At 59.4% G+C, this 22071-nt stretch overlaps 7 protein-coding genes and 1 pseudogene across 7 annotated transcripts; 5 read left to right on the top strand and 3 right to left on the bottom strand.

The window, feature by feature from the left end:
• Nucleotides 1–21: 21 nt before the first annotated feature.
• On the top strand, nucleotides 22–3623 carry ACA1_020160 (uncharacterized protein; the record flags this gene model as incomplete). Its single annotated transcript, XM_004335518.1, has 13 exons — nucleotides 22–186; nucleotides 287–340; nucleotides 535–712; nucleotides 788–1164; nucleotides 1255–1389; nucleotides 1432–1679; nucleotides 1765–1945; nucleotides 2020–2085; nucleotides 2150–2318; nucleotides 2388–2612; nucleotides 2710–3126; nucleotides 3194–3447; nucleotides 3531–3623. Coding segments are annotated over 13 exons (2562 nt in total), but the record flags the coding sequence as incomplete, so codon positions are not given.
• A 256-nt stretch (nucleotides 3624–3879) lies between these two features.
• ACA1_020150 (exocyst complex component 5, putative) lies at nucleotides 3880–8595 on the top strand (the record flags this gene model as incomplete). The annotated part of the gene is made up of 21 exons (XM_004335517.1): nucleotides 3880–4066; nucleotides 4141–4217; nucleotides 4301–4393; nucleotides 4510–4579; nucleotides 4655–4708; nucleotides 4811–4982; nucleotides 5168–5267; nucleotides 5563–5793; nucleotides 5910–5981; nucleotides 6079–6183; nucleotides 6281–6360; nucleotides 6544–6715; nucleotides 6816–6934; nucleotides 7020–7097; nucleotides 7197–7308; nucleotides 7426–7540; nucleotides 7635–7692; nucleotides 7791–7884; nucleotides 8012–8073; nucleotides 8151–8216; nucleotides 8319–8595. 21 exons carry the CDS (start codon nucleotides 3880–3882, stop codon nucleotides 8593–8595), a joined length of 2394 nt encoding a protein of 797 aa, XP_004335565.1.
• A 371-nt stretch (nucleotides 8596–8966) lies between these two features.
• On the top strand, nucleotides 8967–10959 carry ACA1_020140 (ADPribosylarginine hydrolase; the record flags this gene model as incomplete). The annotated part of the gene is made up of 8 exons (XM_004335516.1): nucleotides 8967–9114; nucleotides 9204–9310; nucleotides 9431–9553; nucleotides 9837–9908; nucleotides 10049–10129; nucleotides 10307–10359; nucleotides 10450–10580; nucleotides 10679–10959. 8 exons carry the CDS (start codon nucleotides 8967–8969, stop codon nucleotides 10957–10959), a joined length of 996 nt encoding a protein of 331 aa, XP_004335564.1.
• ACA1_020130 (uncharacterized protein) lies at nucleotides 10851–12691 on the bottom strand (the record flags this gene model as incomplete). The annotated part of the gene is made up of 2 exons (XM_004335515.1): nucleotides 10851–12473; nucleotides 12548–12691. 2 exons carry the CDS (start codon nucleotides 12689–12691, stop codon nucleotides 10851–10853), a joined length of 1767 nt encoding a protein of 588 aa, XP_004335563.1.
• Nucleotides 12692–12732: 41 nt separating this feature from the next.
• On the bottom strand, nucleotides 12733–16702 carry ACA1_020120 (Prokumamolisin, activation domain containing protein; the record flags this gene model as incomplete). Its single annotated transcript, XM_004335514.1, has 16 exons — nucleotides 12733–12973; nucleotides 13124–13206; nucleotides 13278–13360; nucleotides 13533–13694; nucleotides 13772–13864; nucleotides 13973–14026; nucleotides 14208–14279; nucleotides 14333–14459; nucleotides 14676–14845; nucleotides 14883–14982; nucleotides 15490–15588; nucleotides 15672–15793; nucleotides 15915–16014; nucleotides 16081–16198; nucleotides 16278–16373; nucleotides 16485–16702. 16 exons carry the CDS (start codon nucleotides 16700–16702, stop codon nucleotides 12733–12735), a joined length of 1938 nt encoding a protein of 645 aa, XP_004335562.1.
• Nucleotides 16703–16923: 221 nt separating this feature from the next.
• ACA1_020110 lies at nucleotides 16924–17280 on the top strand (annotated as a pseudogene).
• Nucleotides 17281–17748: 468 nt separating this feature from the next.
• ACA1_020100 (Sec1 family protein) lies at nucleotides 17749–21286 on the bottom strand (the record flags this gene model as incomplete). The annotated part of the gene is made up of 16 exons (XM_004335513.1): nucleotides 17749–17831; nucleotides 17898–17969; nucleotides 18063–18316; nucleotides 18388–18484; nucleotides 18557–18626; nucleotides 18705–18868; nucleotides 18930–19004; nucleotides 19102–19212; nucleotides 19267–19366; nucleotides 19463–19768; nucleotides 19857–20116; nucleotides 20195–20231; nucleotides 20417–20503; nucleotides 20581–20654; nucleotides 20756–21095; nucleotides 21179–21286. 16 exons carry the CDS (start codon nucleotides 21284–21286, stop codon nucleotides 17749–17751), a joined length of 2238 nt encoding a protein of 745 aa, XP_004335561.1.
• Nucleotides 21287–21549: 263 nt separating this feature from the next.
• On the top strand, nucleotides 21550–22060 carry ACA1_020090 (cleavage stimulation factor 64kDa subunit; the record flags this gene model as incomplete). Its single annotated transcript, XM_004335512.1, has 3 exons — nucleotides 21550–21595; nucleotides 21722–21800; nucleotides 21934–22060. Coding segments are annotated over 3 exons (252 nt in total), but the record flags the coding sequence as incomplete, so codon positions are not given.
• Nucleotides 22061–22071: the final 11 nt, after the last annotated feature.

Raw genomic sequence — 22071 nt, 5'->3', positions numbered from 1 at the left:
CACTCTCGCCCATACGTGCAGGTCCGCACCATCGTCACAGACCAGACTTTCGTCGACAGGTCACAGAGGCTCGAGGAGGCTCTTAAGAGCAACGACTGCAAGGCCTATTGCGAGGAGAAGATGACCAACAGTGCCAACGAGCAGGAGAAGGCGGAGTGGAGCCTTCTCAGCGTCCTCTTCGAGTCGGTACGCACACACCACTTTCCTCCACACAACTCCGCCTCTCCTCCTACTCACGTGCGTCCACTAACCTTTATTTACCATTCCGTAGAGCGCACGCACGCAGCTTTTGGCGCACCTGGGCTTCGGACCCGAGGAAACGAACCAGAAGGTGTTGGAGGTACAAAAACATGCTCCCGCCCCCGCTCCTCCATGCCAAACATGATGAATTATTGAAGTGGGAATCTCACTGAACATTTGTGACGAGACACTTTAACTTCTATCTGATCGAATCGCATGCCTGACGCAACCGCACCACATGCCGTTATCAAACGTTTTCTCACCTCTTCTTCTCTCCTTTACTTTCTTCTCCAGTTCATCTCCCGCCTTCCCGACAACGAAAAGGAGGCCGAGCACGCCAAGGAGGAGGAAACCGAAGAGGAGGAGAAGGAGGCGCCGGCCGAGGAGAAGGCCAGCGAGGACGAACCTAGCGAGGAGGAGGCCAAGAAGGAAGAAGACGACGCCTCGGCTCTCTTTGGCGGCTCCCCGGCTGGTATGACCCCGCTCGCTCTCACGTGCGACACAGCACCATTCAAATGACTGTCATGCTCTTTCCTCTGTAACACAGCTTCCACCAAGGAGGGTGAGGACGTGTCCAACCTCTTTGGCGCCCCCGCCTCGAGCGGCGCCCCCACCGACTCTTCGTTCGACATGTTCGGCGCGCCGCCTCCCTCGGAGGGTCATGACCCGTTCGCCGCACTGGGCCAGCCGTCCGGCTCCGACGATCCGTTCGCCCAGATCGCCGCCAACCTCCCGCCCGCCGAGACGGGGTCCGAGACCTCCGCGGCCTCGACTGCCAAGGCGCCTCTGATGCCCATTCCCACCACCAAGGCCACCATCAAGTTCGACCTCACCGAGGACAACTCCGAGAATATCATCACGCGATCGCTCATCGTGGGCAACTTCGAGGCTGCCGTCAACTGCTGCATGAAGATCGGTCGCACGGTACGGTTGCCCGTGGGCCTTGGCGAATGATCGCCCGTCAAGTGCACCAAGCAGCTCACACGTGGTGTTGACATTGACTGTCTATTGCAGGCCGACGCGTTGGTGTTGGCTGCCTGCGGTGGCCCCGATCTCTGGGCCAAGACGCAGGAGGCATACTTCGCGCGTCACACCATGCCCTTCATGAAGGCACTCCTCCCGCCCCATCGAACTTTAGCTGCATGTGTGGTTCTGAAGTGTGTTGCTAAATTCCCCCCTCCCCCCCTACAGCTCATCTCGTCGATCGTCAAGAACGAGATGCAAACCTTGGTGGCATCGACCGAGCTGCACTCGTGGAAGGGCACCCTCGCCATCCTCTGCACCTACGCCAAGAGCGAGGAGTTCCCCGTCCTCTGCGACTTCCTCGCCTCGCGCCTGGAGGCTGCCGGTGACACCAGGTCCGCCGTGCTGTGCTACATCTGCGCGGGCAACATCGACAAGGCCGTCAACGCCTGGGTCAACGCCTCCATCAACAAGGAGTACGTTCGGTCGGCGCCGTGGCGGTTGCGGCTCTGCAAGCGAGTTTGTTGACATTACCTCTTTTTGTGTCCTTTCTATTTGCAGCAACGACTCAGTTGAGTCCCTGCTGGAGGTCCTGGAGAAGGTGTCCATCTTCCGCCGCGCGATCGACTACAACGACATGTCCGACGTGCTCGCCAACAAGTACTCGCAGTACGCCGAGGCACTCGCCTCGCAGGGCAGGCTCCAGACCGCCATGGGCTACCTGTCCCAGCTCAACGACCCCGTACGTTAGCACTCTCCCCTCCTGCAGTGGAGCTCATAAGCTCATAAGCTCTGGGTCCCGCGTCACGTTTGCAGAAGTTCCAGACGCCCTCGAGCACCGTCCTGCTGCACCGCGTCGCCAACGCGCTCAACCAGCAGCCTGTACGCCGCTTCCTGGCTCGTTCACCCCTTCCGTGCACAATCACGTCTGACAACTTTTGTGTAGGCCGCTGGCGTTCCTCCGTTCCCGTTCCAATCGGAGAACGTGAGGCCCGAGCAGGGTGGCGCCCAGCACCAGACTCCTGCCGGCGCCTCGGCTCAGCCCACTGGCCCTCAGAGAACCGCTGGTCTCACCCCCGGAGGCTACAACCCCTCCGCGCCCGTGCGCACCGCTGGTACGTCGACCTTTTTCGTATTTTTATTTCCGAAATCCAGACTCACCCTCGTACCTTTCGTCAACCCAGGCCCGTCGACACCATCGTTCACGCCCAGCGTTCCTTCGGCTCACCCCGTTGCGCACCCCGTGCACGGCCACACGGCCACCTCGGGTCCCTCGCCCTTCCCCACGGGTCCCTCACACCGCCCGGCCGCCGGCGGCAGCCCGTCGCCCTTCCCCGAGCCTCCCCGACCCTCTAACCCCGCTGCCTTCCCCCAACCGGTTGCCGCGCCCGGCGGCCAGGGCTCTGGAGGTACGGCAACACCACCAAGCAAAACGTATGAGGTCATGAGGTGGCAAAGCGTCAGCGCTAACGCTGCGCCCTGTTGTGAATCCCTTCCACATCGCAGCCTACATTCCCGCCGCGGCTCGCGCGGCTGGCTACACCGAATACAACCCAGCGACCACCACGTTTGAGCCTCACCCCGTGGCGCCCTCGGTCGCCATGCCATCGGCCGGCGGTGCTGGCGCTCCCTCTGTCTTCCCCACCGTCGGTCCCACTCCCGTGGCTTCGGCCGTCGGCTCGGCGGCGCCCACCGTCTTTACTCCGTCGGCGTCGGGAAGCGGCGCCGTGCCCACCGTGTTCACGCCTGTGGCGCCGGCTGCCGTGGGCAGCGGCTCGACACCCACCGTGTTCACGCCCGTGGCCCCGGCTGGCGTCTCGGGTGTTGGCAGCGGCTCGACCACCGTGTTCACCCCCAGCGTCTCCCAGCCCACCAACACGCCACCCACATCACAGACCAGCGCCCCTGCTCCCGCACCGGCTGGTATGTCATTCTAGTCGTATCGCGTGTCGTGCGAGTCTAAGCTGACGGTGATCTCGTTCCTCTTCAGCTCCCCCGAAATTGACCAAGGAGCCCACGGCGCTCTCGGGCGAGATCGTCAACAAATTTTCGACCATCGTCGACTCACTCTCGCAGCGCGTTGGCGCCGATCCGCGCAAGGCGCGGGCCATGACCGACGCCAAGGGCCGAATGAACGAGCTCTACGAGAAGCTCAAGACCGGCCAGTACTCGGATGAGCTCGAGGCTCTTCTGCACGAGTTTGCCGTTGCCCTCGAGACAGAGAACAAGGCCAACGTCACCAGGGTATGCTTGCTTGCTTGCTGCTCTTGATTATCTTTTTGTCTTGTTCGTTTCTCATTTTGTTTCCCTTTCCTTTACGTGAGCAGGTGCACAAGGTGCTGGCTGGATCGCACTGGGAAGACCTGGGGAGCAAGGTGATGATCGGCATCAAGCGCATCATGGACATTGCCATGCCCTGAGCTCGTCCTTCTCTTTCCCTTCTTCCTCTTCTTCTTTTCCTCTTCCCCTTCCCCAATGTGAGGTCAGCCAACACCACCACACATTTTCAGAACAAATGATACATACGTATGAAACAACCCCTCCTTCTTTCACCACAAGTGTGCCATGATTTTGGATTTGAAATAAATAAGATAAATAAGCTGAATAAATAAAGATGAATGAAAAAATAAAGATAAGCAAAAGGAAATAACCAGCCAAATTACATAGGCAAAGAAGATGGACAGGGCGGACATCAACAGGTTCCAGGGGGCCAACTTCGATGCGCACGACTACGTGGACATTGTGAGCAGAAAGCTGGTGTATCAGCTCACCCGACAGCAGCAGAAACAGAACGAATCCGATGAGTCCCAGCACAAAAGCAGCAGATCGCCCACTACTGGCGATGGCCGCAAGACCCAACGACGTACCCCCCCCTCTCACAATCAATAAATTGTACTTTCCTTTATTTTAATCATTTATTATTTATTTGTTGTGCAGCTGAGTTCTTTGCCACGGAGCCCTTCTTGGACCTGTTCGACAACACCATCGCCGATCTGAAGTACCTGCGCGAACAGGTACGGCTCGCAGACGCACACTCACACGCGCACGCACGCACCGCGGTATCGCATGTCACTGACGTCGAGGTGGGTGCGTCAAGGTGGAGACCAAGATCTCCAAGTCGATGGAAGACTGCGCCAAGGAGGAGGAGGTCTACAAGTCCAAGATATGGGAGCAGAACAGGACCTTCCAGGTGCCGCGCGCGCCCAACGTTCCCGTACCGCGTAAGCTAACACCAATCTTGTGTGTCTGTTGTGTTGTGTGTTGTGCGTCGTGTGTGTCGTGTGTGTCGTGTGTTGTTGCACACAGGGAAACCTGAATTCGTTCAAAGAACTCGATGCGCGTATCAGCGGCGTGGGAAACATTGCCGTGCGTATTGGTACGAGCGTGTGCGGTGATGTCGATACTTCTTCGTTTTCGGCCGCTCAGCTGCTTTTAATGTTACGCGGCGCAGGTGATCGGTTGGAGGCCGTCGAAAAGCAACGCACTGCCGCGTCTGAAGCAAAGGGTATGCCTGCCCCGTGTTGAACCACCGCACACACACGCACGCACCGCACCGCACGCATCGCACACGCGCGCGTGCCGATAATTCTGACGCCTCTCAAAACAGAGCTGATCAACTACTTCATCGAGCTCTGCTCGGGCGAGATCAAGTCGTCGATCTTCCTGGACAAGAAGCAACTGCGCGAACGTGCCAAGCTGCTCAAGAAACTAAGCGTCTTCACCAAGGAGCTCGAGCGAGCTGAGGAAGAGATGTCGCACATGAAGGCCGAGCGCGACCGGTACACTTTTTCTAACTCTCTTTGCTCCACGTGGAGCAGCATGCTGCCGTGCTAACACGACACACAAACACGACACAACACGACACGACACACACACGCACACACAAACACGACACGACACACGACACGACACACACGCACACGCACACGCACACACGGCGCACACACCGCACCCTCTTACATAGAACACGCACGAGATCGGTGGTGGATGTGCCACTGCCTCAGGAGTCCGTACTGAAGGATCCGGTTGTGGTGGTTGAAGGCCTTGTGCGGCGCACCAAGCAGGTTGGTGGCCGACTCTTTGCTTTTGCCATTCATCAATTTGTACTTAGTTTTTTTGTTTATTCAAATATTTTTATTATGTGTTGGGCAGGGCAAAGAGCTGGTCGAGTCCGAGAGCAACAAGCTGGAGAACAATCTCCTGCAGAAATTCACCAAAGCCTCGGGCGCTGGCGACTACGCCAAAATGAAGGCACACACACGACACACGCCGCACACACGCCGCACACACGCCACACCCACACACACACGCACACACACGCACACACACGACACACACCTAATTTGGAGTCGCGAGCAGGAGTGTGCGGACATCCTGTACCAGTTCAATGGCGGGAGTTCGTGCGTGAAGCGGTACATCTCGCTGCTCAAGATGTTCTTCGACACGGAGAGCCTGGAGATGGACGAGGCCCTGGCCGACCAGGGCACCTACACCGCCCGCGTGCAGGACCTCGACAACGTGGAGCTCGCATCGGCGCGTATCAACGAGTTCTACGACGACATCATCACGTCGTGTCAGAAGGAGTACAAGGTATACACCGCACACGCACACGCACACACCACCGCACACGCACACCGCACGCGCACCACCGCACGCGCACCATCGCACGCGCATGCACTCATGAGACGCTGACCTGGTTCGGGCAGGTGATCACGCGAGTCTTTCCTAACCCGCCGGCGGTGATGCGAGAGCTGGCGCAGCGGATCTTCGAACAGCGAGTACGCTTTCTTTTCCCGAGCTTGATCATCTCGTGCGTTGCCGCGCACGGGTCCGGGGCTCATTTGTCGCGCTCTCTGCCCGCATCTCTATCTCTAGATCAGCATGTTCCTCGAGCGCATGCTGCAGCACACCGGTGCAGCGGATTCGGTGTTGACCTATCTCAGGCTGATGGCCACCGCCTACGGCAAGACGATTCAACTTGTACGTACCGCACGCACGCACGCACGCACGCACGCACGCACGCACAGTCGCACGCACGCACGCACGTACACGGGTGCTCATATGGGGTGCGTGCCAGGTGAACGTGCTGCAAGAGTACAAGACCGACCTCGACTTTGCGGCCATGGTGGACTCGCTCCTGCTCAACTACACCGACAAGTACGCCTGCTGGCACTCTTCATCACTCGGGCCCGAGAGCTGCCAACACCTTATTACCACTGTTGTGTGTGGTGTGTGTGGCGTGTGTGTGTGTGTGTGTGTGTGTGTGTGTGTGTGTGTGTGTGTGTGTGTGTGTGTGTGTGTGTGTGTGTGTGTGTGTGTGTGTGTGGTTTTGTGTTGCAGTTACATCGACAACGAGCTTCAATGCCTGGTGATGCTGTACACCAAGGAGCTGGAGAACCTGCGTCGGGAGGCCGAAACCACCTCCGCCTCTGCCAAGCAGGGTTTCACCTTCGACAAAATGTTCGAGGCCTCCAAGGACTTTGCGTCCGCATGGAGTGTGCAGGGCAAGAAGGTGCCGTATGCGCATGTGTCGTGTGTGTGTGTGTGTGTGTCGTGTGTGTGTGTGTGTTGATGTTGTGTACGTGCCTAACCACGCAAACAACGAAACGCAGAATGCCAACCTGATGTATCGCGTGCCCGAATTGACCACGCTGGAGCCGATTCTCCACTTCATCCACCTCAACGAGGAGTCCGTGCGGCGCTGCATCAAACTCTCCAAACCCGGCGCCCTGTACCACCCGCCTGCAGTCCCTTTCCCCACCCCCCGCTTGTGTCGGTCCCGGTCGGTGACTTACGTTGGCTTCATCGGCCTACAGACCGCCCAACCTGTTCCGAGTATTCGGCGCGCTGGTGGACTACCTGGGCCACCAATACCTCAACCCGGCCCTCGAGGCGTACCGTCACCCCCCTCCTCCCTTCTTCTTCCCCCTGACGCTTAGTGCGTGTGTTGTACGTGTCGTGTGTCGTGTGTGTCGTGTGTGTTGTGTTTCCAGTGCGTTAAAACCGCTGCGGGGAGGACGGTCCGGGCGTGTTCACTTCTTGGAGGTGGCCCAGCAGGTCAACCAAATCGTGATCCTTCTCCAGCGACACTTTCACGTCGAGATCGTACGTTGTGTTCTAACGTGACGTAACGAGGGCGCGTGTGCTGCGTGTGCTGCTCATGACACACGCACGCACGCACACACGCACACACGCACGCACACGCACACACACAACATGCAGGCGCCGCACGTTTCCCAGTCCAACACGGTGTACAGCGAGTGCATCGATAAGAAGGACCACCTGCTGGCCATGCTTGAGGACAAGATCAGCGAGGGCCTGGAGCTCACGCTCAACCGTACCGCCGACCTCGCACCCCACGCGCCTGGCGGCTCTCTGCAGATGCGCACGCACTGCCCTATGACTCACATTACACCCCGTGCCCGTTGCAGTGGTCGTCGCCACCCTTGAGCGCCAGCTGGGCTACGAGCAAGGCAGAAACGATTTCCGGTGTGTGTGTGTGTGTGTGTGTGTGTGTGTGTGGCGTGTGACGTGTGACGTGTGTGGCGTGTGCGAGTGCGAGGGCTGACTTTGAGAACTGTTTGCAGGCTGAGCGACGACGATATCATTTCCATCAACCGGCCCACCACGGCGTGCGCCAATGCGGTCAACTACATCGTGGCCCAGACCAAGGTCATCCAGGTACCGCACCTCCTCCACCATCTTTTTTGACTTGGCCAACTCGTAACAATGTTTAAATAATTATAATAAATAATAAATAATAAATAATAATAAATAATAAATAATAATAATACAACACAAAACACAGGCCAACCTCGATGGCAAGAACGCCGAGAGCTTCCTAGAGGAGCTGGGCCTGCGACTACAGAAGTAACCCCCTCCCCCCCTCTCGCTCACAACACTACCCGGGTGCTCGCATTGACGTTCTTCTTTTTTGCTGTTCACAGGTTGCTGCTGGAGCACTTCAGGAAGTTCACCGTCAGCCAGGGCATGGGCGGCATGAAACTCAAACGGTACCCTCACCGCACACGACACGACACGACACGACACGACACGACACGACACGACACGACACGACACGACACACACCTGATCGGTACCAACCGGTGCACCAGGGACATGCAAGAGTACCAGCAGGCCGCGCTGAGCTCGTTCCCGTTTCCGGCGGTGACGGAGGCCTTCGAGGTGCTCAGCGATCTGGCCTCGATCCACCTCATCGAGGCCGGGCAGCTGCGCCACCTGCTCGACGAGTCGGCCCTCGCCAGCCTCAAGCGGGTCCAGGTCGTCGAGTACGTCAAGCTCCGCTCCGACTTCAAGCCCTCCTGGATCCAGCAGTACCGCCTCCTCGACGAGAAGAAGACCTCCTCCGCCTCTGCCTCTTCTTCGCTATAAGTGCCAATCAAAAAGAATATATTCAATTATGGATTTTTTAAGGAATAAGAGCACCAGACACCACCTGTACTGTCGCAGGAACGGTGCGAACGCAGCGGTGGCGGTGATCCCCGATGGCCCAGTGGACAAAAAACTACTACTCATAGCCCGCACCGCCCAACGCGTCGCGACTGGCGCCTTCCTCCGCTGGGGGAGAACGCTGCACCGCCCTAACCTCCAGCACAGAATGGCTGTCGGCAAACGTGGAAGCCAGAAGCGCAGTTGGTGCAGGCTTATGGCTAAATAAATATATAGTTGCGGGACTGAAACCCCGGGCAGGCGTGGAAAGGGGGAGCCTTGATTCCTAGCCCCGCTACTTATAGTAAACAAAAATGGAACAAGAGAAGGAGACGGTGGTGGCGAGTCACGGCGGCGGGCAGACGGGGGAGGTCGCGGAGCGGTACCGGGCGAGCATGGTCCTGGCGGGCGTGGGCGACGCCATGGGCTATCGCAATGGCGTCTGGGAGTTCACGTTTGACGGTACCCCCCCTCCCCCCGATAAGTTTGTGTTTGCCACGTTTTTTTATTTTCTTTATTTTTTAACATAAAAATGAAAATGAAATTGGCAGGCGTGGCGATCCTGCGCGAGCTGAAGGCGCTGGGCGGACTGGACAAGCTGAGCATCAAGAAGTGTATGGTGTCCGACGACCAAGTCATGCACCTCGCCACCGCCGAGGTACACTCCTGCTTCCGCATTCCTCTCTATTGGCCCACACATTCCTCACACCCTGCCGTCGTGTGTCGTGTCGTGTGTCGTGTGTCGTGTGTGTGTGTGTGTGTCGTGTGGCAATGCCAGGCGCTGGTGGAGCACGGGGCGGAGCGGCCGCTCGAGGAGCTCTACCCGATCCTGGCCAAGCACTATGTCAAGTGCTTCGACGACATGGGCGGCCGGGCGCCTGGCCCGATGACCTCCCAGTCCGTGCGCCACCTCTCCTTCCACCGCTGGGACAGTACGTGCGGTGTGTGCGGTGTGTGCAGTGTGCGATAACTCAACATGATGACGTCACACTTCAGCGATTCCTTATTGCCGGCTCGGTGGCGGGTGCGGTGGTGCGATGCGGGCCATGTGCATCGGTCTCCGCTTTCCCGGCGAAGAAAATGTACACCGCTCATCTCTCACCACCCAACGCGCGCCTGTAACCGCCCAACGCCCGCACGGCCTGACACAAGCGTCAATGAATGCATCACACACACACACATAGAGAGACAAGCTGATCGCGGCCTCGATCGAGAGCAGCCGAATGACCCACAACCACCCGACCGGCTTATTTGGGGTACGCACGCAGCCTCTTCCCTGTTGTTTTTCTTTCTTTTTCCATAAATGATTATTGATTATTGTTTATTTCTTTATTGTTTTTTGTCACAATCGTCATTGTCAAGATTATTATTTAATCTTGTAATAATCTATTTTAAGGCGTTGGTGGCGGCTCTCTTCACGGCCTACGCCATCGAGAAGATTCCACCGATTCAGTGGGGACGCCTCCTGCTCGACCAGGTCCGTAATAATCCACCTCACGTGCTGGCACCATGCCGTGTTGTGTGTGTGTCGTGTGCGTGTGTCGTGTGTGTGGCGTGTGTGTGTGTGTGCGTGGGTGCGTGCGGTGGAACTGAAAAACAACGACGTACCGGTGGTCAGATCCTCCCGCGGGCCTACAGGTATCTGGAGCAGCAGGGGAGGGACTGGGCCGAGTACCAGGCCGACCTCAAGTACTTCGAGGACCACTGGTTCGCTTGCCTCTCATTGGTTCTTTTATTTATTTCGATAGATCACCAATCATATGGCGTTCTTTCTTCCTTTCGGCCGAAACGACCCAGGCGGGCCTACATGCTTCTGCGGAAGATCGACAACGGCGAGGCCGAGCCCACCTTCCCCGAGGTCTGGGGTCCGGCCGAGCGCGACGCCTATTACAGCTCCATCGCCTGGGCCGGCTGGGGCGGCGCTTCCGGTTCAAGCCCCTCCACCACCACAAAAAACAGCTTTCAACCATTTGGCCGCGTGGCTGACCCCGTGCGTGGTGTTGCGTTGTGTGCGATTGGCCAACAGGACACGACTCGGTGATCATCGCCTACGACGCGCTGCTCGGGGCCGGCGACTCGTGGCATGAACTGGTCTATCGCGGCATCCTGCACGGCGGCGACAACGATTCGACGGGCGTGATCTGCGGGGCGTGGTTCGGCGCGCTCTACGGCCTCGCGGGTGTGGCGCCGGTGTCGCACTACGCCGACCTCGAATACCGCGACCGCGCCGAGGCCGCCGCCCAGCGCCTCCTCGCCCTGGCCACCACCGCCAACAGCACCACCTCGGCCCAGCGTAATGACGAGTGAATGGCATGGAATGGCCGAACCAAAATAAGTACAAAAGAGAGACTCATCAAAAGGGCGTGCGGGAGGGGGTGCGGGACGGCGTGCGAGACGGTGTGCGCGAGCGCGACGGCGAGCGTGAAGGCGAGCGCGACGGCGACCTGGAAGGCGTGCGGGACGGCGTGCGCGAGCGGCTCGGGCTGCGCGTGGGTGACGGGGGGGATGACACGCGGGTGGAGCTGGGCGAGGGCGGCCGCGAGTTCGCCGGCAACTGACTCGGGCTGGCCGACCGGCTCGGGGTGGGCGACGCCGACGGGCTGGGCGTGCGCGAGGCCGACGGCGACTGCGTCGAGCTCGGGGTGGGCATGAGCGTGCCGCTGGGCGTGGTCGAGCGGCTGGGTGACAGCGTGGTCGAGCGCGTGGGCGACGGCGACGGCGATTGGGTGGGCGACGTCGAGGGCGAGCTCGAAGCGGTCGGGGTGGTCGACGGGGTGGGCGACGGAGTGGCCGATCGGGTGGGCGACATCGAAGGCGATAGCGAAGCCGTGGGGGTGGTCGAGCGCGTGGCCGACGGCGTAACCGATCGGGTGGGCGAGGTGGTGGGGGTGGGCGACGTTGTGGGGGTGGGCGACGTGGTGGGGGTGGTCGACCGGGTGGCCGATGGGGTGGTCGAGCGCGTGGCCGACGGCGTAGCCGATCGGGTGGGCGATGTGGTGGGGGTGGGCGACGTGGTGGGGGTGGTCGACCGGGTGGCCGATGGGGTGGTCGATGGCGAGGCCGAGCGCGTGGTCGAGGGTAAGGCCGACTGGGTCGGCGACGTGGTGGGGGTGGTCGACCGGGTGGCCGTGGGCGATGGCGAGGCCGTGCGCGTGGTCGAGGGTGAAGCCGACTGGGTCGGCGACGTGGTGGGGGTGGTCGACCGGGTGGCCGATGGGGTGGTCGACGGCGAGGCCGTGCGCGTGGTCGAGGGTGAGGCCGAGCTGGTGGGCGAGGGCGAGCGCGTGGCCGATGGCGTGGTGGTGGGCGACCTTGTGGGCGACCTTGTGGGGGACGCGGTGAGGGACGTGGTGGGCGACAACGAAGCCGCGGGGGTGGTCGACGGTGTGGCTGAGGGCGTGGCCGACGGTGTGGTCGAGGTGGTGGGCGAGGCCGAGCGCGTGGTCGATGGCGTGGTCGATGGCGTGGTCGAGCTGGTGGGCGAAGGCGAACGCGTGGCCGATGGCGTGGCGGTGGTCGAGCTGGTGGGCGAAGCCGAGCGCGTGGCCGAAGGCGTGGTCGAGCTGGTGGGCGAGGCCGAGCGCGTGGTCGATGGCGTGGCCGACGGCGTGGTCGAGCTGGTGGGCGAAGGAGAACGCGTGGCCGATGTAGAGGCAGACGGGGTGGTGGTGCGCGTGGCCGATGGGGTGACCGACGGCGTGGTCGAGCTGGTGGGCGAAGGCGTACGCGTGGCCGATGTAGAGGCAGATGGGGCGGTGGTGCGCGTGGTCGATGGGGTGACCGAGCGCGTGGTCGATGGCGTGGCCGACGGCGTTGTCGAGCTGGTGGGGGAAGGCGTACGCGTGGCCGATGTAGATGAAGACGGGGTGGTGGTGCGCGTGGCCGATGGGGTGACCGAGCGCGAGGACGACGTCGACGGAGACGACGAGGGCGTGCGAGAGGGCGTGCGCGAGGCCGACGGCGTGGTCGACATCGAGGCGGAGGGCGTGGTCGACGGCGACGCTGTGACATCGTCAAATTTGAGCAAGTAGTCGGCCATTATACCAAAGTTGGGCACTCCAAGCTGCACACGGAAGCGATTCAAATCAGTCGTTGTGTTTCGTGTGCGTGTGCGTGTGCGTGTGCGTGTGCGTGTGTGTGCGCGTGTGTTTTGTGAGAGACGTACGCCTGTGGCGGCGTCCCAGCCGGCGGTGGCGGCCCAGCCGTACTGGCACACGTAACCCATGGTGGCCTTGTTGGTTCCCGAGACGACGTCGGTGAACGCCGACGGACGCTCGGTGGCCATCTGGTAGAGGGCCGGGTTGAGGAAGCCCAGTTGCGCCTTGCCCCTGTTCACCACCAACCGGTCATATGATAAGACTGACTCTAGTCGTGTGTGTGTGTGTGTGTGTGTGTGTGTGTGTGTGTGTGTGTGTGTGTGTGTGTGTGTGTGTGGCGTGTGTGGCGTGTGGCGTTTGTGTTGTGAACGTACGCGCTATTACGCATCTGATTGATGAGTGTAATCATGCCGGCGAAGGCAGGGGCGCTAGCGCTGGTGCCATCCATGGCCACCCACTGCGCGCGCGTGAAGTTGTTATGGTTGGGTTCAGAGAATAGAATCAACCTGTTGAACAGTGCGGCCGTACGTAAGGTGTGTCGGTTCCAGACGGGCCGGTGTAGGAGACTCGGTAGTAGTGACCCAGCAAGCTGACATCCGGATAACCCCTTCCTGCGCCACCACACAAACATCAGTACAACTGTGTGCCCTGTGGTTGTGTTGTGTGTATGTGTGTGTGTGTGTGTGTGTGTGTGTGTGTGTGTGTGTGTGTGTGGTGTTGTGTTGGGTGTGTGTGTGTGCGCGCGCGCGCGCGAGTGCGTGCGTGCGGTTGTGGGTGAAGTACCGTTGGTGTTGTAGGTAGTGGTAGGCGGGAAGGAGAGGCCCGACTTGGCGAGGTAGGCCGCCACATGTGCGCTCTGCCACGTGGGTCGTGTGGCAATGTAGGAAAAGCCACCGCCCGACGTGATGATGGAAAGGCCCTCATTCGAGCCCACCACATCGACTCCTGCCCAACGACCGCGGCCGTCAGCGCAAGTTATTGTGCGCGAGCGGCGTGCGATGTGTGCGGCGTATGTTACAGACCCGAGGCCGACCATTCGGTGGCGCCCACAGCGGTGGTCCAGGCGCTGGTGGCCGTGTAACTGTTGAGCTCCTTCACCCAGGTACCCGAGCGGGCTGCTCGAGCACATCACCAACACGCACCCGCGGTTAAGAGAGAGAGAGAGGGAAGGGGGGAGGACAGAGAGATAGGCTGAGTCGGGAGGACGCAGGTGGCACACGTACTTCCGGGGAAGCTTCTGCTGCCGTACGTCGAATCGACCACGATAATCTGGCCACCTATGAATTACACCCCACACGGTCAGTCAACGTGTGGTGTGTGTCGTGTGTGTGTGTGTGTGTGTGTGTGTGTGTGTGTGTGTGTGTGTGTGTGTGTGTTGTGCGTGTGTGTCGTATGTGTGTGTCGTGTGTGTCGTGTGTCGTGTGTGACGGAGAGTACAAGAAGTGGTCGTGTGAGCACAGCCTCCGCGGTAGCAGTATCTGGTAGTATCCAAGGGACATCCCTCACTTCCGCCAGCAGCGCCAGTGTCACCTGTTACCGTCAAAGTCAATCCCGCAACAACAACAACTGAGAGGTGGACCAACCTGACGCAACGAGCGTGGAGATGCCGCGGGCGGCCACCTTGGCCAGCTGCGACTCGGTGGAGGCTGTGTCGCCCCACTGCAATCCCGTGCTTGTCACCTCGTCGGAGCCCCACGAAACCGAATACACCTGTTTTGGTCGTGTGCGGCGGTGCGGCGGTGCGGCGGTGCGGCGGTGGTGCGTGTGTCGTGTGTCGTGTGCCGTGTGTCGTGTGTCGTGTGTCGTGTGTCGTGTGTCGTGTGTCGTGTGTCGTGTGTCGTGTGTCGTGTGTCGTGTGTCGTGTGTCGTGTGCGTGATTGGTTAGCTAACGAGCAGTGGGTCGCAGGGCCAAAGGGAGGGTGTCACCATGGCCGGGTCAGTCGACGCGGTGACCTCGACGGCCCAGTAGTACGTGGACCAGCCCGCGTTGTCGTTCAGATGGAAACGGTTGTCGGCATTGCGCGCCACGCCCGTGATGTACTGTATGTCGAGGTCACTCTCGCCTGCAACCGCGTCCGCCGTATTGTTGGTAGGCGCTGTGCGTGATAGCGGCAACAGGGGAAGGCAAGGCACCTTGAGCAGAGCAGGCGTAGGAGGAACAGGGCACGTTGGAGCCCGTTCCTCTGACGGTCGTTACTGTCGGCATGGGCAGGGAGTAGTACGTCGAAAAGGTCTACAGCGCGCATACAAGCCAATCAACATTACAAAGAGTTTGAACAGAGAGACCAGTAAGACGAGGTGCCAGGGGAAGGGTGAGCCGAACCTGCAGAGCACTGGTCGAGTACAAATCGTTGTATGACACCACAGCCTGAGTACCGTCGAACACGACAAAGAGTCAGAGGTTCTGCCCACCGCAACGACGCAACACACACACACGCGCACACACACGCACACACGCACGCACGCACACACACACGCACGCACACACACACACACACACACACGCACACGCACACGCACACGGCACACGGCACACAGCACACGCACACGCACACGCACCACGGGAGGCAGAGAGTTCAATAGCTGCCAAGCTTGCCAACGCTTCGGCGATATGTGACACGCACGACCGCACACGCGCACACACACGCACACACGCACGCACGCACACACACACGCACGCACACACACACACACACACACGCACACGCACACGCACACGCACACGCATACACACACGCACCTGCGAAACGGACGATGAGGCAAAGACGGATGACGAGATGTTGTAGCGAGTCCTCAGATTACTAGGGCCGATGGTCGACGTTTGCCGGCGATCAAGGGTCTGTTTGACCAATAACGGCGCCATCAGGAACTCACGATTCATGTGCGGTTAAGCCAAGAGCTGTGCTGAAGGTGCGTGCGTACCCTGGACTCGACTTGGCCGTCCTCGGTGAGATGGTACGAGGCGAAGTGACGCGGAACTGAGACATCGGACAAACCGACCAACGCGCGCACGTTGTGGCTGATCTCCAGCGACACCGTGGCAGCTGCGCAGGTTTGTGTGTGTGTGTGTGTGTGTGTGTGTGTGTGTGTGTGTGTGTGTGTGTGTGTGTGTGTGTGTGTGTGTGTGAATCGTATGAAGCGATGAAATGTGTGTTGGTGGCGCACGTTGCACGATGAGCTGAACCGAGCGCCCGGAGACTCCGTGCGTGAACTCGGCGATGTGGGTGTCAAACAGCAGTTCGGCGTTTTGCACCGTCGTGCTCACCTGCACCCCGCCGCCGCCGCCAGTTGGAATTGTGAAGAAAAAGAAGAAGGCGACGAGGAGAAGAACCATGATCAAGTCTCCGTAGGACTTGCTGGAGATGGGCTGGTGGCCGTTGGCCGCGCTCTCGTCATCGAGCCACTGCAGCACGGCCTGTTCTACCTCTGGCGGCGCAGCCACCAAGTCCCTAGTCGTGCAGCAGTCGTAACATTCAGTTTCTGCCCACAACAGTGCTGCGGTGTTGCGCGCGAGGGGGGATGACTGACCTGAGCTCCTGGGCAGAGAGGAATTTGCCGTAGGAAGGCGACTTGGGGTCGGACACCGCCGCGGCAACCTTTTCCACTTCGCCCTCCTTCCCTGTTCTGTAACGCAGAGTTGAACATAAGAAGAAACACCACCACCCACCGCCACCGCCCACCGCCACATCGCCACCCACCACCCACCATCGCCACCACCAAAAAGGAGGTTGTTACCGCAGTTCGACGAAGAAGGTGACCTCGGTGGCGGGGGCGGATCGCTTGCGGGTGATCGACCACCCTTGGTAGGAAAGCAGGTCCTCAGGAATGGGGGCCTGGAGTTCGACCCGCCGCTCGTCGTCCTGTCGCTCGGTCTGGTCCGCCGTGATCCCTTCGCAGATCAAGGCCACGATCATCAAGAAGACGATCGTAAATACAGACAGGCACTTCAGCATGTCTGGACGAATTCGTTTCTGAACTCCCGCAGCCTGATGACCGGGCTAATCGAGCAGAGTTGAGTGATGACCTCTCTTCTGATTCTTCTTGCGGGTGAGACAGATGGATAATACTTGTTGTCCTCCCCTTCTTCGTGGTATGACAAAGTGAATTACCTGTTTTCATACGCCTCTTGCCTATTCCACCAAGTTGAGACGCAACAAAGTCCCGAAACCTAAACATGAGCGGTGCTGTTCAGTTCCGGGCCTTTCACAACTACTTTAGGTTGTGGGGCGCCCGAAAGGTAAGTCATTCGTTACCAGGCACGAGACAAGACCAATAGGGTACCCAGGCGGACTCTGCTTACCTGCTCCCGCGGCTCTATGGCTATTGCGGCCGTGGTGGCTTGGCAGCGGCGGCGGTGGGGGAGCGGTCGGGTCCCACAATGCCGCCCAAGAGGTCGTTCACGGTGTCGAACTGGCTGGCCGAGATGGGCTTGTGCGGGCTGTACATCCGCTGCGGCTCGAACAAATCACCGAACAGCCCGCGCATCCCCTCGGCACTGCTGTGGTCGGGCCTACCTTTCGAGGAGGCGTGACCTCGTCCTCGGGCGATGTAAAGGAAGAGCCATTGACGGAAGCCGCGGTGCCGGAGAGGGCGTGCTGAAGAAGACGGGTGAGTTGCTGTGGGTGATGGTGGCTGTGGTGCTGGTGAAGGGAAGCCGTGGAACTGCTGTTGGTGCAGTCGCAGTTGAAGCAGCTGCCGCGAGCTAAAATTGAGCGCAGGGCGTGGCAAGAAGAAGGATTAGGGCGGGTGAGAGGAGGGGGATGGGCGACGAGCCTGCTTGAGGCGGAGGCAGGAAGCCGGCAATTTCGCCCTTTTTTTAATGCCACGTCAGCACAGGACCTCCCAAATGCGTTTCAAAAGCGTTTCAAAACTCTCAAAAAGGCCTGCATGAAAGACACCTGAAAGTGCTACCGGCGCGAGTACGACGCACACCCACACAAAAGTTTACTTCGTGTGGTTCCTCCTGAGTCCCTCCTGAGAAGCAGGTCTGCGAGGTGGATCAGAATATCTCCTCAATCAATGGCTCGATGAAGGTGTCGCCGGTGAGGAGCTTCGTGGTTCCGATCAGATACTGTGTGCGACCTGCGCGACATCGATGGTGTGAGTGGCAATTAATTGCGTGCAGTCATGGTGGGGGCACTAACGCACCTCGTGAGGAGAGCCAGCGCAGGGCCGCAGCTTCGGCGTGGGTCATTCCTCCAATGATGAACACCAAAGCCACTGTCGCCCACCACCCCATATGACGCCAAGTCAGCATGCTGTGCGAACACTCGCACGCGTGTGTGCGTGTGTGCGTGTGTGTGTGGTGTTTACCTTTCGGCTCAACGTTATCTTGCCCCGATCTCGGACTCCGGTCCCTCGGGCTCAGCGTGCGATCGCGTCGCCGCGTCTTCCCATCTTTGCTCTGCGATGACGACGAGGCGCCATCGCCGGACAAGACATCGCCGTCCTCGTTGACGGCGTACTCGAAGACGGGTCCGAGCACATTGTGCAGTCGCTTGAGTTCGCCGCCCTGCCAGCCGTCATTGGCCGCCGCCTCCACCAGGCGCACACTAAGCGGCGCATATCTACACCCAGAAAAAAAAAGGAGTAAATAAACAAAACACGGCACAGACACAAAGGAGAGTGCATAGCGCACCCAGAGTGTGTGTAGGCAATATCGAGAGGTTGTCCGTTCTGCGCTTCGGGCACGACTAATCGCATCAGCTCGCGCAGCTTCGGGAACATGGGCTTGCCTGCGCAATATTACAGAAACATTATTATTTACAAAATTATAAATAATCAACAAACAGGCCAAGGAGGCATACCAATCAGGGGCGTGAGCAGGCCCGCGCTCTCCAAGTTGTCCAGAGTGCAGATGTGGTGCATTCCGTATTTCTATGAGCCGGCCCGGCGCAGGGTAAGAATGCGGCGTGCGAGTGTGAGAGTACGCGTGGTGCGGGAGGAGCGGCGTACGTCGAGAATCATGGCTCGGTATCGATCGTAGGCGGGGCGCGGTAGCCCACCGCCCACAACCGACGAGAGGCAGAGCAGCCGCAGGACCTTGACCAACTGCTCGCCGGCGCGCACGGCCTGCTCGAGCAGCGGATTCCGCGCCACGTCGCCCGTCGCCACCAGACCTGTGCGGGGATGGGTGAGTAATTCGTGGGTAAGAACACTCCCAGGTGAAAGGCAGCGTACGTTGTTCGAATTGAAGGCGGGCGATGAACGCGGGATGCCGGGTGGCCTGCAAGACCTTGTCCGCCAGATTTGTGTCTATGTTCCATATCATGAAAATTGTTACGCACTGAGCACCGCACGCATCGAACGCGCAAACCCGTGCATTTGTGTGGCGCGTGGTGCGGGCCTATACGCATTTGGAGGGACTGGTAGTCGGTCTGGAGGGAGGCAAACTCGGGGAGGAGAGACTGCAGTTCGCTTTCGGGCAGGAGGTAGCCCTCCTTCTCGTTCTGCGACAGCGTCCCTTTCAATTTCTGTAGCCACGCACCACCAGGCCAATTAGCTTACGCGCGCGTACACAGAGGCACGTGGCGGCCTACCAGGTATTTGGGCGTGATGACACGGGCCTTGTCTTGCATCACCTGCCTGAGCGCTGCAAAGTTGACATCGCGCAAATCCTGCATACACACGCATACAGCATTGCATCAATCAACTCACTCTGCTTCGCAACGGATGGTGGTGGTGATGGTGTTGATGCTGAGCTCCAGCCGTACGTTGAAGAGCGCTCCCGCGCCGTAGAGTGAGATCCTCACTTTCTCGTCACTGGCGGCATCCGAGTCTTCGTCTCCGCCTGCTCCATTCTTGCCAGCCTCTCGCCCCCGCCCCCGTCCCCTCCCTCGGCCGCCTCCTCGGCCCTCATTACCGCGGCCACGCCCCCGGCGTCCGCCCTTGCCGCCCTCATCTTCGTCAGCGCCCGGGACCGGCACTACGCCCGGGTCCGCCTCGGTCGAGCCGTGGTCGATGCCCAGCACCTCGGCGATGATCCCCTCGTACGTGAATTGAGTGGCCAGCGGCGTAACCTGGTCGCAGCCAATCACTAGTTGGTTCGATGTCCGTGTGCCGTGTGCCGTGTGTGCCGTGTGAATCGTGCGTGTTGTGATTACGCACAAGGTCGAGACTTCGATCGAGAAGAATGAGAGCGTCGATTCTAGTCGGCACGGTGCTCTTGCCCCGGGGGCTGGTCTTGCGGCTCTTGAGTCCCTTCTTCTTCGAGGAGTCCGTGCCGTCGTTGTCGTTGTCGGCGTCCGCCTCCGCCTCCGCATCGGCACCGCCAGTGGTGGGCACACCGCGCTTCTTCTTGGACTCGGCCTCTTCTTGTGTGTACCTGAGCAGAAGGTCGGCCACCGTTTGCGCATGCAACCCACGACCTGACCAGCAACGCATTCCGTGAATTCCCGGAAACCAGCACGGCTGAGACTTTAGACCCGAGGGGAGGACCACCGTACCCTTGATGTTGGTGATGGTGCCGTAGGTGCGCTGGAGCTGCATCAGCGAGCGCACCACGAAATAAAGCGAAGATGTGTCGTTCTCCTGTTCTCAACACACACAGAGCAGAGTATGACTATGTGAGCGTGCATGTATGCATGTGCGGTGCGGTGCGTGCGTGCGTGCGTGCGGCGCACCACAAATATGTTCTTGAAGGATTCTTCGTCCTCCATGGAAAGGACATCGCCGTAGGGCAGCAGATGGAGCGCGTATTCGTAGATACCGACCATGCCCTTGACGCCTTCCTCCTCCAGAACACGATCGCACACCTGCCAACAAGAACAAAAATGGGAACTTGTGAGTGAGAAGAGAGTGCCGATGCCACAAGAGTGAATTGATCACGTACGATGCTACACTGCGGTGTGAAGATTATCGCAAACTGTGTTGTGCCCGCCGGCGCATGTACTGGATCGTACAGCGCTTTAGGAACCAAAAACGAGTGTGAGAAACGACATGCACGACGCACACGACACGGCGCACACGACACGACACACATGAGTTGCGACGGCACACATACGAACCTGAATTCTGAGAACTGCCAGCTGGTGTGAGGTAGGACAGAGTGGTAAATGCGGCTTCGGAAGATCGCGCTGAGGCGGTGATGGGCCAAGTGCGGGTCTTCCGCGAGTGCTCCTGCACGTGGCTGGCGATGATCCGCATCCACGTCGGCACGGGCCGCACCAAGTAGACCACATAGGGCGAGTCCACGTCGAGCTCGCGGAAGTCCCAGCTGTCGGGCGTGAGCAGGATCATGCGGCCGACGCCGTAGGTCTGGAGCAGGGAGAGATCCTCGCCCAGCACCAGCCGCAGCGGACCCAGCAGGTCCGGGTCGACCACCAACGTCACGGTCTCTGTCGAAACCTGCAAGTAGTGGTGAGAAGCCAGCACACACGGCAACAACACGCCACACTACGAGCAAAAGCAGTGATTTGAGGGGAGCGTACGCGAATGGCATCCAAGAGGTTGGTGAAGTCCCTCGCGCACTGTTCCCGCCACTGCCCAACGATCGAAGGCACCTCCCTTGCATTCCTGCCTCCAGATGTTTCCTCCATTTTCAACCCAATTGTCGAATTAAATCCAAGTACGCTCAAGTTGTCTTTGTAGTCGTCTGCGCTTGGCAAATCAAGGGCCGGCAAGACGTCAAGCCACCCGAGAGAAGCACTTCTCTCTGTTGCCTCAACTTCGGGCTAACGGACACTTCGTCGTTTTAAATAGAAACAGAAAATAGCCGAAGAAATGACAAGAGAAATCAAGGAAAAGAAGAAGCAGAAAAAAGAGACAAGACGAAATCACAATTCACACATTACATAGAGAGATGAATAGAGGCGGAGGTGGCGGCAGTTCCCAGCGATGCGTCTTTGGTATGTGCCCGATCTTACCTCTATGGAGCAAGATCGAATAATGCCTGCATGGGGGGGGGCTGTCAATTACCAGCAAGCACAGCGACCATGATAGATTTATCTTGTGGTGTAAATGTGGTTTTGCAGTGGGCAATATTCCGTACGATGCGACGGAGGAGCAGCTCACAGAGATCTTTTCTAGCGTGGGGCCTGTCACCTGCTTCCGGTACTTGCCTCACCTCTCCTTCTCCTGTTATGCCAGTGCTGCTTGCTCCTGCTTCTTTTGCCCAACATCGATGCACGCACGCACGCACGTGTGACTGACTGGCTTGGTGTCGTTGGTTGGGCACTGGGTGCAGGTTGGTGTTCGACCGAGAGACGGGCAAGCCCAAGGGCTTCGGCTTTTGCGAGTACAGGGACACGGAGACGGCCATGAGTGCCATGCGCAACCTCAACGGCTACGACATCAACGGCCGCGCGCTGCGAGTGGACTTTGC

This window comes from Acanthamoeba castellanii (assembly GCF_000313135.1).
Source record: "Acanthamoeba castellanii str. Neff unplaced genomic scaffold scf7180000084037, whole genome shotgun sequence".
NCBI classification, from domain to species: domain Eukaryota; phylum Discosea; order Longamoebia; family Acanthamoebidae; genus Acanthamoeba; species Acanthamoeba castellanii.
Note: the sequence above shows the minus strand (reverse complement) of the source record. Positions and strands in the feature narration are given on the sequence as shown.